The following is a 19,730-nucleotide window of genomic DNA, read 5'->3' on the forward strand; positions in this document are numbered from 1 at the left end:
AGGTAGAAGACGAGTATCTCCGATGGCTCTGCAGCAAACGCCTTCTGGCCTGTCGGCTGCTGCACTGTTGAGCCTCATGACTGCACTGCAGCATCACATCGCAGGCCAGCATTCCGAAAAGGCATTTTGCAATCCACACGGTGGAATTAACTCAGTTTGGTGCCACTTGAACTGCCCTGGCGATGGGACGGCGGGATGTATAGGTTGGTGGAACGCCAGCACTCTCTCGCAAGGCAAGTTTCCTTGACAAAGCTCCCTGAGCAGCGAGTTATGATGGTGAAAAGCGGTGCTGAACTGCATTATACAGTAGAGTTTCAGTTATCCGACATAAATGGGCGGGCATAATGTCGGATGAGCGGAACTGTTGGATAATAGGGAGGGATAGGCCTCCCCTTGCTCACTGGAGCCTACCCTCCCTCCCACTCCCACTCACCGAAAGGCAAGTGAATGAGTGAGTGAGAAAGGGAGGGCAAGGCTGTAAAGGCGACAGCAGCGGCTGAAAGAGGAGCCTGGAAGAGGCGGCCAGGCTCCTGCTTCTATCGCCGTCACTGTTGCCTTTGCAGCCTGCCTTCTTTCCCTCTCTCACACTTCCGAGGGGTCTTAGCGAGGAGGAGGAGGGAGAGGGAAATAGAAGGCAGGTGAGTGAGTGAGTGAGTGAGTGAGTGGGAAAGGGAGGGAGGGCTTGGCTGTAAAAGCGACATCGGCGGCAGAAAGAGGAGCTGGAAGAGGCGGCCAGGCTCCTGCTTCTAACGCCGTCACATTTGCCTTTGCAGCCTTCCTTCCTTCCCTCCCTCCCTCACTCATCCGAGGGGTCTTAGCGAGGAGGAGGGAGAGGGAAAAAGAAGGCAGGTGAGTGAGTGAGTGAGTGACAAAGAGAGGAATGGCAGGCTGTAAAAGCGACAGCGGCGGCAGAAAGAGGAGCCTGGAAGATACAGCCAGGCTCCTGCTTCTAACACCATTGTTGCCTTTGCAGCCTGCCCTCCTTCCCTCTCTCACTCATCCGAGGGGTCTTAGCGAGGAGGAGGGAGAGGGAAATAGAAGGCAGGTGAGTGAGTGAGTAAGAGAGGGAGGGCAGGCTGCAAAGGCGACAGTGCAGACCGGCTCCTGCTTCTAGACTGGACCAAGCCCTGTGGCACCCCACTCCTCACTTCTGGAACCATTCGTGAGCACCCTTTGGGTTCGGTCACTCAACCAAGTACAGACCCACCTCACAGTAGTATTATCCAGCCCAAATTTTACTCAAAGGTCAAGGGGGCCTCCTTGAAATAGAGAGATGCTCCATCTACAGAAAGGGTGGAAACACTTTGTTCCGACACCCTGCTGCTCGTTGCAAAACCCGTGCCGGAAAAGAACCCCTACGAAGCACAGCAACAACTGGATCAAAGCTGCAAACAAGTCGGACGGTCCAGCGCAAAGAAGGAAGCAGAGGTTGCAGACAAAAGGAGGAAATAACCACACATCCTGAGGAAAAGGAAGTCCACGTGTCAGCGATTCCGGCGAGAAACACCAGAACGTCTCCAAAACATCAACATCAAACCGCAACATGAGTGGCACCACAAGATGTACACAAACAACAACACCAAGCTGAAGGTTGGCAATTCCAATGTTTCCGATCCTAAGACTCCATCCATTGCTTGATTTGAAACTAATATTAAAAGTCTTCTCTTCCTAACGGTTCCCTGCTAAACATCGATCTAGGACTCAGGGTTGTCTGACATGTCCCAGAAGCATTCTCTCCTGACGTTGGCAGGCATCCTCGGAGGTTGTGAGATCTATGTGTCTTACAATGATTGTGAGTTTGTTTTATGCCTTTTAATTTTATTTGTGTGTTTTTTGCGTTTCATACCATTGTATGCTTGTTTTATATCTGTAAGCCACCCCGAGTCCCTCTGGGGAGATGGTGGTGGGGTATAAAAATAAAATTATTATTATTATTATTATTATTATTATTATTATTATTATTATTATATGACACAGCAAACAAGATAGATATGCTGGATTTCGTATCACAAAATCACAAGTCGAACACTTCCCAAGTGTCTAGGACTGTGTGATGTATTTTGTATTATTATTATTATTATTATTATTATTATTATTATTATTTTATTATGACACAGCAAACAAGATAGATATGCTGGATTTCGTATCACAAAACCACAAGTCGAACACTTCCCAAGTGTCTAGGACTGTGTGATGTATTTTGTATTATTATTATTATTATTATTATTATTATTATTATTATTATTATTATTATTATTATTTTATTATGACACAGCAAACAAGATAGACATGCTGGATTTCGTATCACAAAACCACAAGTCGAACACTTCCCAAGTGTCTAGGACTGTGTGATGTATTTTCGGATGATGTGTGCAGATCCCAGTAGGGTGGCCTTTTCCAGTTGGCAGATCGTAATTTTGTCAATGTCTATTGTTTCCAAATGCCGGCTGAGATCTTTTGGCACGGCACCCAGTGTGCCCATCACCACCAGGACCACCTGCACTGGTTTCTGCCAGAGTCTTTGAAGTACAATCTTGAGGTCCTGAGAGCGGCTGAGTTTTTCCTGTTGTTTTTCGTCAATGCGACTGTCACCTGGGATGGCGACATCAATGATCCAAACCTTGTTCTTTTCCACAACTGTGATGTCTGGTGTGTTGTGTTCCAGAACTTTGTCAGTCTGGATTCGGAAGTCCCGCAGTATCTTTGCGTGCTCATTTTCCAAGACTTTTGCAGGTTTGTGATCCCACCAGTTCTTTTCTGCTGGAAGGTGGTACTTGAGGCATAAGTTCCAATGAATCATTTGGGCCACATAGTTGTGCCTCTGTTTGTAGTCTGTCTGTGTGATTTTCTTACAGCAGCTGAGGGTCTGATCAATGGTTTCATCGGTTTCCTTGCACAGTCTGCATTTTGGGTCATCAGCTGATTTTTCAATCTTGGCCTTGATTACATTTGTTCTGATGGCTTGTTCCTGGGCTGCAAGGATCAGGCCTTCTGTCTCCTTCTTCAGGGTCCCATTTGTGAGCCAGAGCCAGGTCTTCTCCTTATATATCATCATCATCATCATCATCATCATCATCATCATCATCATCATCATCATCTAGGGCACCTTCTCTGCTTGTATCTCCCTTCACTTCCCTTTCCTTCACCTGTTGCCTCTAGAACTTGAATGTCCACGTGGCAGTGTTTACTATATTCCAATTCTACATAAATAACGATAAGGTAAAGATAAAGGTTTTCCCTTGACATTGAGTCTAGTCGTGCCAGACTCTGCAGGTAGGTGCTCATCTCTATTTCTAAACCTAAGAGCCAGCGTTGTCCGGAGACACCACCAAGGTCATGACTGTATGGAGCGCCGTTGCCTTCCCACCAGAGCAGTACCTATTGATCTACTCACATCTTCATACTTTCTAACTGCTTGGTTGGCAGAAGCTGGGGCTAACAGCGGGCGCTCATTCCGCTCCCCGAATTATTGTATTTTAATCTAACTATGATTGGAATATTACCATAGCGATTAGGGTCTATCAGCCGGTGTATTTCTATTTTTGCCTTTTTATTGTCGATATCGTCAGTGGACTAATCAATAATCAATAAATTTTTCTGGTTGCCTTCCTCTTCCGTCTTTAAGGCATTTAAGTGATGTGTCCAGAGGATGACTGACAGCCTCCATATCATATTCCTTGGTTTTCTATAGTGCAAAGGATTTCCCAAGGAAGGAAGCAGTCAGGCTTTGAAGCTGCAAGGCTATTCAATGCTAGTCAAGGTGGCCAATGACAACATTGACACTTGCCTCCAACGGACAAGAGTTCTTTCATCATTCCACGGATATATAAACCCCACTTGCCTCATTTCTATAGCAAGTCCCATGTGGAAAGGATTCCCCAAGGAAGGAAGCAGCCAGGCTCTCAAGCTGCAAGGCTATTCAATGCTAATCAAGGTGGCCAATGACAACATTGACACTTGCATCCAAAAGGACAAGAGTTTGTTCATTATTCCACGGATATATAAACCCCACTTGCCTCGTTTCTATAGCAAGTCCCATGTGGAAAGAATTCCCCAAGGAAGGAAGCAGCCAGGCTCTCAAGCTGCAAGGCTATTCAATGCTAGTCAAGGTGGCCAATGACAACATTGACACTTGCCTCCAACGGACAAGAGTTCTTTCATTATTCCACGGATATATAAACCCCACTTGCCTCGTTTCTATAGCAAATCCTATGTGCAAAGGATTCCCCAAGGAAGGAAGCAGCCAGGCTCTCAAGCTGCAAGGCTACTCAATGCTAATCTCCTGTATCAATTTAATGATATAATAATATATAATAATATTATACTATACTAATATTATACTATATTGTGTATACATGTAATATTGATAATAATATTATGATGTAATGCAATGTAATAATAATTATAATTCACTATCATAATGGTATATTTATATTACATGCAATATTACTAATAATATTGCAATATAGTCGTATAATATAATATATTGTATGTATATATACTTGTAAACCGGGCCAGGAAGACCATGTCTCCTGTATCAACTTAATGATATAATAATATATAATAATATTATACTATACTAATATTATACTATATTGTGTATACATGTAATATTAATAATAATATTGTGATGTAATGCAATGTAATAATAATATTGCAATATAGTCGTATAATATAATATATTGTATGTATATATACTTGTAAACCAGGCCAGGAAGACCATGTCTCCTGTTCAATTTAATGATATAATAATATATAATAATATTATACTATACTAATATTATAATGTATTGTATATACCCTGTTTCCCCTAAAATAAGACATCCCCAGAAAATAAGACCTAGTAGAGGTTTTGCTGAATTGCTAAATATAAGGCCTCCCCCGAAAGTAAGACCTAGCAAAGTTTTTGTTTGGAAGCATGCCCAACGAACAGAACACCAGAACATGCAGGATCGGTAAATGTACGTACCATAAAGTGTTATACATGGAAATATTGGTAGTAACAAGAAATTCTTGATAGGATTCACAGTTTGTCTGGTTATGTTGGTTTATGATGACAACTACTGTACTGTATATAATAAATGTTCATTTTTTTGTTCAACAATAAATGTGAATTTTTCTTCATGGAATAATAAGACATCCCCTGAAAATAAGACCTAGAGCATCTTTGGGAGAAAAATTAATATAAGACACTGTCTTATTTTCGGGGAAATACGGTACATGTAATATTGATAATAATATTATGATGTAATACAATGTAATAATAATTATAATTCATTATTATAATGGTATATTTATATTACATGCAATATTACTAATAATATTGCAATATAGTCGTATAATATAATATATTGTATGTTTATATACTTGTAAACCGCCCTGAGTCCCCTTTGGGGTGAGAAGGGCGGGATATAAATGTCGCTAATAATAATAATAATAATAATAATAATAATAATAATAATACAATATAGTAATATATAATGCTTATATGAATAATATAATATATTGTATGTATATATACTTGTAAACCGCCCTGAGTCCCCTTCGAGGTGAGAAGGGTGGGATATAAATATCGCTAATAAATAATAATAAATAATATTCAATGCTAGTCAAGGTGGCCAATGACAACATTGACACTTGCCTCTAACAGACAAGAGTTCTTTCATTATTCCACGGATATATAAACCCAATTTGCCTAGTTTCCAACAGACCTCACAACCTCTGAGGATGCCTGCCATAGATGTGGGAGAAACGTCAGGAGAGAATGCTTCTGGAACATGGCCAGATAGTCTGGAAAAAAAACTCACAGCAACCCAGTGATTCTGGCCGTGAAACACATTGTCTCTCCCGACTTTCCATGAATGCTAGCAATAAAACCCCATTGCATTTGCAAAAAGGAAAGGTTTTGCAAATTGCAAAAAAAGGTTGCCTTCGATGTTTTCACTGCAATGACTAAACACTTTCAGGCACAAGCTTCTCTCCTTTGCAGAATTTGTATTGGGGAGGGCGGAAAAAGAGGCAGACATGAGTTATTATTGGAGGCAAGAGGAGAAATAACCAGAATGCAATGCACTGACACTGCAGATTTTTTTTTTTTTTTTGCACTAGAAATTCCTAGTGGAAGACGGTTTTTGCAAACGTATCTCCATCGCTGTGTGCTTTAAAGGGATACTTCGCATTCTGTTTACCTCCAACAGGCCATATATATACATATATAAAATATTTTTGAAATATATATAATTTATTTTCAATATAGATATTTTTCTAGTATTTTTACATATATAATTTTCTATTATTTTTAAAATACTTAATTTTTTAGTCTTTTAAAATATATTTTCTGGTATTTTTATGGATCGTCTAGGAGACATGTGAAATGTGTTATGTCTCCATATATAGGAGACATGACACATCTCGGTTAACTCTCAAGCAACCAGCCAAAAAAATAATGCCGTTTTTATAATACGTTAAAACTGTTAAGTTCTGTTGTCATTATGGCCATGTTCCAGAAGCATTCTCTCCTGATGTTTCGCCCACACCTATGGCAGGCATCCTCAGAGTCTATGAGGCCTGTTGGAAACTAGGCAAGTGGGGTCTATATATCTGTGGAATAATGTCAACGGTGGGACAAAGAACTCTTGTCTGTTGGAGGCAAACAATCAGGTCCAGCTAACTCCTTCCAATCAAGGATTTCCCCAGGCAGGAAGCAGCCAGGCTTGGAAACTGTAAGGCTTTTCAATGCTAATCAAGATGCAGGCAAGAGTTCTTTCTCCCACCCTGGACATCCCGGAAAACTTACAGCAACTCAATATAATTAATATTTTATAGAAATACAGTAGAGTCTCACTTATCCAACACTCGCTTATCCAACGTTCTGGATTATCCAACACATTTTTGTAGTCAATGTTTTCAATACATCATGATATTTTGGTGCTAAATTCGTAAATACAGTAATTACTACATACTTATTACATTACTGTGTATTGAACTACTTTTCCTGTCAAATTTATTATAATTAATAATACCTGCTTTGCACCTCAATCACGAGAGAAATGTATATTATTAGTATTGGGTGAAATATTAACATTATTAATTATTTTATTATAACAATAATAGTATAATTAATACAATTATTAATATATTTGTAATATTAATATTACTTCTAATACTGTAATAATACTATACTTTTTCTCTTGGAATGTGATGCAAAGCAGGTCACGCCATTAAAAAAAAAAAAAAACGAAATGCAGTTTAAAATCCACAACCCACACAAACATTGGAAGCGAAGCTTTCGATTCAATAGCAAGCCAAGGAAAAAACAATGATATTTTTCTCTTTTCCCTTTCGACGCAGACTGCAGAGGAAAATGCCAACAGCCTCCCACTTGCAAAGACAACAACATCAGCGAGAATGGCTTGCTTCAGCCACATTTTGCATTTGCTTCTGCTCCGATAAACTGCAACTCCATCTGCCTTCCTTTTCTGCATCTTCGAAATGATTCCAAAAAATAAAAAGTGTCCCATTCATTCAATTTCCTATTTTTTAATTAGTGGGAAAAAGGGAGAAAACAATGCATTTGCACCCTATTAACATTTCCTTGTATCTCTTCTTCTCCAAGCACCACAAATCCTTAAAGCTGCTCCCAAAATGCAGACCTCATTATTATTATTATTATTATTATTATTATTATTATTATTATTATTATTATTAACAATAAATTTTTTAATAATATTTCCCCCTAACTCTCAACTTTCCTCCCTGCAGGTAAAATATATTATCCTAAAATAGAACAGGATATAAAATCCAATGTCATGTCAGGATATAAAATCCAATGTCATGCAAAATGCAAACCACAAAACCAATGCAAAAAATACAGATCATAAAATATATCAATCAATAAGAATAAAAATATATGAATGCTCCGACCAATGGTGGTATGCATTTACACCAACAGACACAACATCCCAACAAGCATCTATACAAAACACTGTAAAATCCAACAGTTAAAAGCAGGATGCAAGCAGATATAAAATCCAATGTCATACCATAGAATATAATAGACTCAACAAATCTCAAATACAATACCGTAAAATAATAAAATATGTATCAAATCGAATGGAATGTTGTCAAACATGATGTACCAAACAAATACGAAAAGTAGCATCATAAAATAATATATACATAGATATATAATGTAAGGTTATAAAATAGAATGTACTAAACAGATATGAAATACCATAAAACTATATATCACTAAATATGAACTATACCACAAAATTGTATATATGTGTTTATATGTGTATGTCTGTGTGTGTGTGTGTATATATATATATATAACTTTATGATATATTTCATATATATGTACACACAATGCTAAGATTTTATGAGCATAAATATGTATTATATTATATTTATTATATTATTTATATTATATTTGTATTATGATATTATATTATTCATATTATATTTATTATTATTTATAATAATAATATTACATCATTTTATTATATTACATTGTTATATTTATATTATATTTGTATTATTATATTATATTATTTATAATTTATGTATTATATTATTTTATTTATATTTTATGTATGTTATCATATTATATTTATTTTATTGATTATATTATATTATTTATATTATATATATCCTTTATATTACATTATGGCATTATTATATAGATAAATATTTATCTATTGATATAGATAGATATAGATATATAGATGGATTGAAATGCATGCATTGGGGAGACAGAAAGAAACACCAGCAGGGATTTAAGAAATCAATAATAATAATTTGAATTGTTGGAAAGGACAGAAATACAATATTCATTGGGAAATAATGCCAATAAAAACGAAGAACAATCCAAAGGAAAATAATAATAATAATAATAATAATAATAATAATAATAATAATAATAATAATAAATAAAATCAAGAAAAATAATGTCAATAAAAATTTAAAATCCAGAAAAATAATGTCAATAAAAATAAATAAAATTCAGAAAAATAATAAAAATAATGTCAATAAAAATAAATAAAATCCAGAAAAATAATAAAAATAATGTCAATAAAAAATAAATAAAATTCAGAAAAATAATAAAAATAATGTCAATAAGAATATAAAAAATCCAGAAAAATGTCAATAAAAATTGAATAAAATTCAGAAAAATAATACAAACAATGTCAATAAGAATATAAAAAATCCAGAAAAATAATGTCAATAAAAATTGAATAAAATTCAGAAAATAATAAAAATAATGTCAATAAGAATATAAAAAATCCAGAAAAATAATGTCAATAAAAATTGAATAAAATTCAGAAAAATAATAAAAATAATGTCAATAAGAATATAAAAAATCCAGAAAAATAATGTCAATAAAAATTGAATAAAATCCAGAAAAATAATAAAAATAATGTCAATAAGAATATAAATATCCAGAAAAATCATGTCAATAATAATAAATAAAATCCAGAAAAATAAGAAAAATAATGTCAATAAGAATATAAAAAATCCAGAGAAATAATGTCAATAAAAATTGAATAAAATCCAGAAAAATAATAAAAATAATGTCAATAAAAATTGAATAAAATCCAGAAAAATAATGTCAATAAATAATAAATAAAATCCAGAAAAATAAGAAAAATAATGTCAATAAAAATAAATAAAATCCAGAAAAATATGAAAAATAATGTAAATAAAAAAATAAATAAAATCCAGAAAATAAGAAAAATAATGTCAATAAAAAATGTAAAAAATCCAGAAAAATAATGTCAATAAAAACAAGGAAAATTCCAAATTAATTAGAAAAGGGCTTACTTTCTCCCACGACGGCTTTGAGTCCAGCGGGGGCCATGGTGCTTCTTCTTCGGGGTCTCCCTGGCTTCTCCTCCCGGAATGCGAAGGCTCTTGAGCCCGTTGCTTTCTCCTCCTCCTCCTCCTCGGCTTCGGCTTCGGCTGCTGGCTCAGCTGACTGCAGAGGGAGAGAGGGAGGAGCTTCGGCGCCTCAGCCAATCAGCGCCCTCGCCCTGGCGCGAGGCGGCCCGGGATTGTGATGCTGATGCGGGAGGATGCAGGAGCCCGGACCGACGTCACGGCCAAGTCAGCCAATCAGCGCCCTCGCCCGCACAGCATCCTCCTCCTCCCTGGGACACAAAAAAGGGACAAAGAAAAATCGCAGGTGGAGAGAAAGGGACGTGCCCTGCGTGTCTCACCAAGGCCCAGCCTGGGGTCTGCTGCCAGGATTATTATTATTATTATTATCCCATTGCTATTATTATGCATTATCATCTATGGACAAAAAGTGGATTGAATATGCAGCCCAAATTGATGTATTATTATTATTATTATTATTATTATTATTATTATTATTATTATCCCATTGCTATTATTATGCATTATCATCTATGGACAAAAAGTGGATTGAATATGCAGCCCAAATGTATATAATAATCATAGAATCATAGAATCATAGAATAGTAGAGTTGGAAGAGACCACATGGGCCATCCAGTCCAACCCCCTGCTAAGAAGCAGGAAATCGCATTCAAAGCACCCCCGACAGATGGCCATCCAGCCTCTGCTTAAAAGCCTCCAAAGAAGGAGCCTCCACCACGGCCCCGGGGAGAGAGTTCCACTGTCGAACAGCCCTTCTCACAGTGAGGAAGTTCTTCCTGATGTTCAGGTGGAATCTCCTTTCCTGTAGTTTGAAGCCATTGTTCCGTGTCCTAGTCTGCAGGGCAGCAGAAAACAAGCTTGCTCCCTCCTCCCTATGACTTCCCTTCACATATTTGTACATGGCTATCATGTATGTGAAGGGAAGTCATAGGGAAGAGGGAGCAAGCTTGTTTTCTAATTAATAATAATAATTATTATTCCATTGCTATTGTTATGCATTATCATCTATGGACAAAAAGTGGATTGAATATGCAGCCCAAATGGATGCATAATTATAATAATAATAATAATAATTATCCCATTGCTATTATTATGCATTATCATCTATGGACAAAAAGTGGATTGAATATGCAGCCCAAATGGATGTATTATTATTATTATTATTATTATTATTATCATCCCATTGCTATTATTATGCATTATCATCTATGGACAAAAAGTGGATTGAATATGCAGCCCAAATGTATATAATAATAATAATTATTATTATTCCATTGCTATTGTTATGCATTATCATCTATGGACAAAAAGTGGATTGAATATGCAGCCCAAATGGATTCATAATAATAATAATAATAATAATTATCCCATTGCTATTATTATGCATTATCATCTATGGACAAAAAGTGGATTGAATATGCAGCCCAAATGGATGTATTATTATTATTATTATTATTATTATTATTATTATTATTATTATTATTATTATCCCATTGCTATTATTATGCATTATCATCTATGGACAAAAAGTGGATTGAATATGCAGCCCAAATGTATATAATAATAATAATTATTATTATTCCATTGCTATTGTTATGCATTATCATCTATGGACAAAAAGTGGATTGAATATGCAGCCCAAATGGATGCATAATTATAATAATAATAATAATAATTATCCCATTGCTATTATTATGCATTATCATCTATGGACAAAAAGTGGATTGAATATGCAGCCCAAATGGATGTATTATTATTATTATTATTATTATTATTATTATCCCATTGCTATTATTATGCATTATCATCTATGGACAAAAAGTGGATTGAATATGCAGCCCAAATGTATATAATAATAATAATAATAATAATAATAATAATTCCATTGCTATTGCTATGCATTATCATCTATGGACAAAAAGTGGATTGAATATGCAGCCCAAATGGATGCATAATTATAATAATAATTATTATTATTATCCCATTGCTATTATTATGCATTATCATCTATGGACAAAAAGTGGATTGAATATGCAGCCCAAATGGATGCATAATTATAATAATAATAATTATTATTATCCCATTGCTATTATTATGCATTATCATCTATGGACAAAAAGTGTATTGAATATGCAGCCCAAATGGATGTATTATTATTATTATTATTATTATTATTATTATTATCCCATTGCTATTATTATGCATTATCATCTATGGACAAAAAGTGGATTGAATATGCAGCCCAAATGGATGTATTATTATTATTATTATTATTATTATCCCATTGCTATTATTATGCATTATCATCTATGGACAAAAAGTGGATTGAATATGCAGCCCAAATGTATATTATTATTATTATTATTATTATTATTATTATCCCATTGCTATTATTATGCATTATCATCTATGGACAAAAAGTGGATTGAATATGCAGCCCAAATGGATGCATAATTATAATAATAATTATTATTATTATCCCATTGCTATTATTATGCATTATCATCTATGGACAAAAAGTGTATTGAATATGCAGCCCAAATGGATGTATTATTATTATTATTATTATTATTATTATTATTATTATTATCCCATTGCTATTATTATGCATTATCATCTATGGACAAAAAGTGTATTGAATATGCAGCCCAAATGGATGTATTATTATTATTATTATTATTATTATTATTATCCCATTGCTATTATTATGCATTATCATCTATGGACAAAAAGTGGATTGAATATGCAGCCCAAATGTATATAATAATCATAGAATCATAGAATCATAGAATCATAGAATAGTAGAGTTGGAAGAGACCACATGGGCCATCTAGTCCAACCCCCTGCTAAGAAGCAGGAAATCGCATTCAAAGCACCCCCGACAGATGGCCATCCAGCCTCTGCTTAAAAGCCTCCAAGGAAGGAGCCTCCACCACGGCCCCGGGGAGAGAGTTCCACTGGTGAACAGCCCTTCTCACAGTGAGGAAGTTCTTCCTGATGTTCAGGTGGAATCTCCTTTCCTGTAGTTTGAAGCCATTGTTCCGTGTCCTAGTCTGCAGGGCAGCAGAAAACAAGCTTGCTCCCTCCTCCCTATGACTTCCCTTCACATATTTGTACATGGCTATCATGTATGTGAAGGGAAGTCATAGGGAAGAGGGAGCAAGCTTGTTTTCTAATTAATAATAATTATTATTATTCCATTGCTATTGTTATGCATTATCATCTATGGACAAAAAGTGGATTGAATATGCAGCCCAAATGGATGCATAATTATAATAATAATAATAATAATTATCCCATTGCTATTATTATGCATTATCATCTATGGACAAAAAGTGGATTGAATATGCAGCCCAAATGGATGTATTATTATTATTATTATTATTATTATTATTATTATTATTATTATTATCCCATTGCTATTATTATGCATTATCATCTATGGACAAAAAGTGGATTGAATATGCAGCCCAAATGTATATAATAATAATAATAATAATAATCTTGTTTGCTGTGTCATACAATAATAATAATAATAATAATAATAATAATAATTTCATTTTCTATGCTCAGATTTGACCACCAGGGGTCTATTATTCATTATAATCTATGCTCAAACATAATAATAATAATAATAATAATAATAATAATAATAATAATAATATCATATTCTATGCTCAGATTTGACCACCAGGGGTCTATTATTAATCTATTTATTATTATTATTATTATTATTAGTAGTAGTAGTAGTAGTAGTATTCATTATCATCTATGCTCAAACATAATAATAATAATAATAACAATAATAATAATAATAATAATAATAATAATAATTTCATTTTCTATGCTCAGATTTGACCACCAGGGGTCTATTATTCATTATAATCTATGCTCAAACATAATAATAATAATAATAATAATAATAATAATAATAATAATAATTCATTTTCTATGCTCAGAATTGACCACAAGAGGTCTATTATTCATCTATTTTATCATTATTACTGTATTATCATTATCATTATATATATATATGGCTTCCCTAGACACTATATTCCTATTGCTGCAGCCTAGAATCGCATTGGCCTTTTTCTCTGCTGCATCACACTCTGGGCTCATGGGTTCTGCTAAGACTCCTAGACCCCTTTCAGATAAGACTCTTTCCAAGCCAGGTCTGCTTCTGCAATTGTGTTTCGCCCACGCTTCACACATTCCCTTGAGTATGTTCCATACTAGGACACAGTAGTTATTTCCGACCAGTTTCCAGAAGGTATTTGTTTGAGTGTGAAAAAGGAAAAGTGGATAGCGGTGGAAATCAAGGAGAAGCACAGCAACAACAAAATGAAGGCGGGAACTGCATGGCTCTAATGGAATATATATATATACACACACACACACACACACACACACATACACATATACACATACATACATATATATAGTCCAGTTAGCTGTGCTTTTCCTGCATGGCAAAAGAGAGTTGGACCAGATGGCCTCTGGGGTTTCTGCTATTTATTATTATTATTATTATTATTATTATTATTATTATTATTATTATTATTATGGCTGGATGGCCATCTGTTGGGAGTGCTTTGATCGTTTTTCCTGCATAGCAGAAGGAAGTTGGACTGGATGGCCTCTGGGGTCTCTGCTATTATTATTATTATTATTATTATTATTATTATTATTATTATTATTATATATTATGACACAGCAAACAAGATAGACATGCTGGATCTCATATCACAAAATCACAAGTTGAACACTTCCCAAGTCTCTGCTATTATTATTATTATTATTATTATTATTATTATTATTATTATTATCCCATTGCTATTATTATGCATTATCATCTATGGACAAAAAGGGGATTGAATATGCAGCCCAAATGGATGTATTATTATTATTATTATTATTATTATTATTATTATTATTATTATCCCATTGCTATTATTATGCATTATCATCTATGGACAAAAAGTGGATTGAATATGCAGCCCAAAAGTATATTATTATTATTATTATTATTATTATTATTATTATTATTATTATTATTGTTATTATCCCATTGCTATTATTATGCATTATCATCTATGGACAAAAAGGGGATTGAATATGCAGCCCAAATGGATGTATTATTATTATTATTATTATTATTATCCCATTGCTATTATTATGCATTATCATCTATGGACAAAAAGTGGATTGAACATGCAGCCCAAATGGATGTATTATTATTATTATTATTATTATTATTATTATTATTATTATTATTATTATCCCATTACTATTATTATGCATTATCATCTATGGACAAAAAGTGGATTGAATATGCAGCCCAAATGTATATAATAATCATAGAATCATAGAATCATAGAATAGTAGAGTTGGAAGAGACCACATGGGCCATCTAGTCCAACCCCTGCTAAGAAGCAGGAAATCGCATTCCAAGCACCCCCGACAGATGGCCATCCAGCCTCTGCTTAAAAGCCTCCAAAGAAGGAGCCTCCACCACGGCCCCGGGGAGAGAGTTCCACTGGTGAACAGCCCTTCTCACAGTGAGGAAGTTCTTCCTGATGTTCAGGTGGAATCTCCTTTCCTGTAGTTTGAAGCCATTGTTCCGTGTCCTAGTCTGCAGGGCAGCAGAAAACAAGCTTGCTCCCTCCTCCCTATGACTTCCCTTCACATATTTGTACATGGCTATCATGTATGTGAAGGGAAGTCATAGGGAAGAGGGAGCAAGCTTGTTTTCTAATTAATAATAATTATTATTATTCCATTGCTATTGTTATGCATTATCATCTATGGACAAAAAGTGGATTGAATATGCAGCCCAAATGGATGCATAATTATAATAATAATAATAATAATTATCCCATTGCTATTATTATGCATTATCATCTATGGACAAAAAGTGGATTGAATATGCAGCCCAAATGGATGTATTATTATTATTATTATTATTATTATTATTATTATTATTATTATCCCATTGCTATTATTATGCATTATCATCTATGGACAAAAAGTGGATTGAATATGCAGCCCAAATGTATATAATAATAATAATAATAATAATAATAATAATTCCATTGCTATTGCTATGCATTATCATCTATGGACAAAAAGTGGATTGAATATGCAGCCCAAATGGATGCATAATTATAATAATAATTATTATTATTATCCCATTGCTATTATTATGCATTATCATCTATGGACAAAAAGTGGATTGAATATGCAGCCCAAAAGGATGTATTATTATTATTATTATTATTATTATTATTATTATTATTATTATTATTATCCCATTGCTATTATTATGCATTATCATCTATGGACAAAAAGTGGATTGAATATGCAGCCCAAATGGATGTATTATTATTATTATTATTATTATTATTATTATTATTATTATTATTATTATCCCATTGCTATTATTATGCATTATCATCTATGGACAAAAAGTGGATTGAATATGCAGCCCAAAAGTATATTATTATTATTATTATTATTATTATTATTATTATTATTATTATTATCCCATTGCTATTATTATGCATTATCATCTATGGACAAAAAGGGGATTGAATATGCAGCCCAAATGGATGTATTATTATTATTATTATTATTATTATTATTATTATTATTATTATTATCCCATTGCTATTATTATGCATTATCATCTATGGACAAAAAGTGGATTGAACATGCAGCCCAAATGGATGTATTATTATTATTATTATTATTATTATTATTATTATTATCCCATTGCTATTATTATGCATTATCATCTATGGACAAAAAGTGGATTGAATATGCAGCCCAAATGTATATAATAATCATAGAATCATAGAATCATAGAATCATAGAATAGTAGAGTTGGAAGAGACCACATGGGCCATCTAGTCCAACCCCCTGCTAAGAAGCAGGAAATCGCATTCAAAGCACCCCCGACAGATGGCCATCCAGCCTCTGCTTAAAAGCCTCCAAAGAAGGAGCCTCCACCACGGCCCCGGGGAGAGAGTTCCACTGGTGAACAGCCCTTCTCTCGGTGAGGAAGTTCTTCCTGATGTTCAGGTGGAATCTCCTTTCCTGTAGTTTGAAGCCATTGTTCCATTGCGTCCTAGTCTGCAGGGCAGCAGAAAACAAGCTCCCTCCCTCTTCCCTATGACTTCCCTTCACATATTTGTACATGGCTATCATGTATGTGAAGGGAAGTCATAGGGAAGAGGGAGCAAGCTTGTTTTCTAATTAATAATAATAATAATAATTCCATTGCTATTGTTATGCATTATCATCTATGGACAAAAAGTGGATTGAATATGCAGCCCAAATGGATGCATAATAATAATAATAATAATAATAATTATCCCATTGCTATTATTATGCATTATCATCTATGGACAAAAAGGGGATTGAATATGCAGCCCAAATGGATGTATTATTATTATTATTATTATTATTATTATTATTATTATTATTATTATTATTATTATCCCATTGCTATTATTATGCATTATCATCTATGGACAAAAAGTGGATTGAATATGCAGCCCAAAAGTATATTATTATTATTATTATTATTATTATTATTATTATTATTATTATTGTTATTATCCCATTGCTATTATTATGCATTATAATCTATGGACAAAAAGTGGATTGAATATGCAGCCCAAATGGATGTATAATAATAATAATAATAATAATAATAATAATCTCATTGCTATTATTATGCATTATCATCTATGGACAAAAAGTGGACTGAATATGCAGCCCAAATGGATGTATAATAATAATAATAATCCCATTGCTATTGTTATGCATTATCATCTATGGATAAAAAGTGGATTGAATATGCAGCCCAAATGGTTGCATAATTATAATAATTATTATTATTATCCCATTGCTATTATTATGCATCATCATCTATGGACAAAAAGTGGATTGAATATGCAGCCCAAATGTATATTATTATTATTATTATTATTATTATTATTATTATTATTATTATTATTATCCCTTTGCTATTATTATGCATTATCATCTATGCACCAAGATGGAAAAAAGACGGATTTAATATGCAACCCAAATGCATGCATCATATTACTAATAATAATAATAATTTCATTATCTATGCTCAGATTTGACCACCAGTCATCTATTTTCATCTACAGTAGAGTCTCACTTATCCAACGTTCTGGATTATCCAATGCATTTTGTAGTCAATGTTATAATATATCATGATATTTTGGTGCTAAATTTGTAAATACAGTAATTACTACATAGCATTACTGCGTATTGAACTACTTTTTCTGCCAAATTTGTTGTCTAACATGATGTTTTGGTGCTTAATTTGTAAAACCTAATTTGATGTTTAACAGGCTTCTTCTTAATCTCTCCTTATTATCCAACATATTTACTTATCCAATGTTCTGCCGGCCCATTTATGTTGGATAAGTGAGACTCTACTGTATTTATTACTATATTATTTATTTTGTTTATTTATTTACAGTATTTATATTTCGCCCTTCTCACCCCGAAGGGGACTCAGGGCGGATCACGTTGCACATATACATGACAAACGTTCAATGCCATAACAAAGAACAGAGACAGAGACAAACGCAGGCATGGGCTGGCCTCGAACTCATGAACTCTTGGTCAGAGTGATTTGTTGCAGCTGGCTGCTATCCAGCCTGCACCACAGCCTGGCCTATTATTATATTATATAATAATAATAATAATAATAATAATAATTACTATTATTATTATTCATCTATTTATTATTATTTTATTGTATGACACAGCAAATAAGATAGATATGCTGGATTTCGTTTCACAAAATCACAAGTCGAACACTTCCCAAGCATTCAGGACTGTGTGATGTATTTTCGGATGATGCGTGCAGATCCCAGCAGGGTGGCCTTTTGCAGTTGGCAGATCATGATTTTGTCAATGTCTATTGTTTCCAAATGCCAGCTGAGATCTTTTGGCACGGCACCCAATGTGCCCATCACCACCGGGACCACCTGCACTGGTTTCTGCCAGTCTTTGAAGTTCAATCTTGAGGTCCTGATAGCGGCTGAGTTTTTCCTGTTGTTTTTTGTCAATGCGACTGTCACCTGGGATGGCAACATCAATGATCCAAACCTTTTTCCTTTCCACAACTGTGATGTCTGGTGTGTTGTGTTCCAGAACTTTGTCAGTCTGGATTCGGAAGTCCCACAGTATCTTTGCATGCTCATTTTCCAATACTTTTGCAGGTTTGTGATCCCACCAGTTCTTTGCTGCTGGCAGGTGGTCCTTGAGGCATAAGTTCCAATGAATCCTTTGGGCCACATAGTTGTGCCTCTGTTTGTAGTCTGTCTGTGCAATTTTCTTACAGCAGCTGAGGATATGATCAATGGTTTCATCAGCTTCCTTGCACAGTCTGCATTTTGGGTCATCAGCTGATTTTTCAATCTTGGCCTTAATTGCCTTTGTCCTGATGTCTTGCTCCTGAGCTGCCAGGATCAGGCCTTCTGTCTCCTTCTTCAGGGTCCCATTTGTGAGCCATAGCCAGGTCTTCTCCTTGTCAGCTTTTCCTTCAATTTTGTCAAGGAACTTTCCATGCAATGTTTTGTTGTGCCAGCTGTCAACTCTAGTTTGTAGTGCGGTTTTCTTTACTGGTTTTTTGTCTGCTGTGCTTTGAGGAGTTTCTGATTTTTGACTTCAATCAAAGCAGGTTCTTCCCTTTGCTTTACATCTTCTGCCAGGGCATGTTCTTCTTCTTTGACTGCTTGTTTGACTTGTAAGAGTCCTCTGCCCCCTGATCTTCTAGGCAGATACA

The 19,730-nt window shown here is 34.2% G+C and overlaps 1 protein-coding gene across 2 annotated transcripts in view; it reads right to left on the reverse strand.

Moving 5' to 3' along the window:
- The window catches only part of stxbp1 (syntaxin binding protein 1), a 45,258-nt gene extending 35,272 nt beyond the window's left edge, over positions 1 to 9,986 (reverse strand). The window contains exon 1 of one of the 2 annotated variants that reach the window (XM_062959655.1): positions 9,823 to 9,986. In XM_062959655.1, the coding sequence (XP_062815725.1) occupies positions 9,823 to 9,859 (37 nt within the window). In that variant the 5' untranslated portion in view covers positions 9,860 to 9,986. The remainder of the gene's footprint in view (positions 1 to 9,822) is intronic. The other variant, XM_062959656.1, reaches the window with a different exon arrangement.
- Positions 9,987 to 19,730: the final 9,744 nt, after the last annotated feature.

Source organism: Anolis carolinensis, unplaced genomic scaffold (assembly GCF_035594765.1).
Source record: "Anolis carolinensis isolate JA03-04 unplaced genomic scaffold, rAnoCar3.1.pri scaffold_7, whole genome shotgun sequence".
Classification (NCBI taxonomy): Eukaryota; Metazoa; Chordata; class Lepidosauria; order Squamata; family Dactyloidae; genus Anolis; species Anolis carolinensis.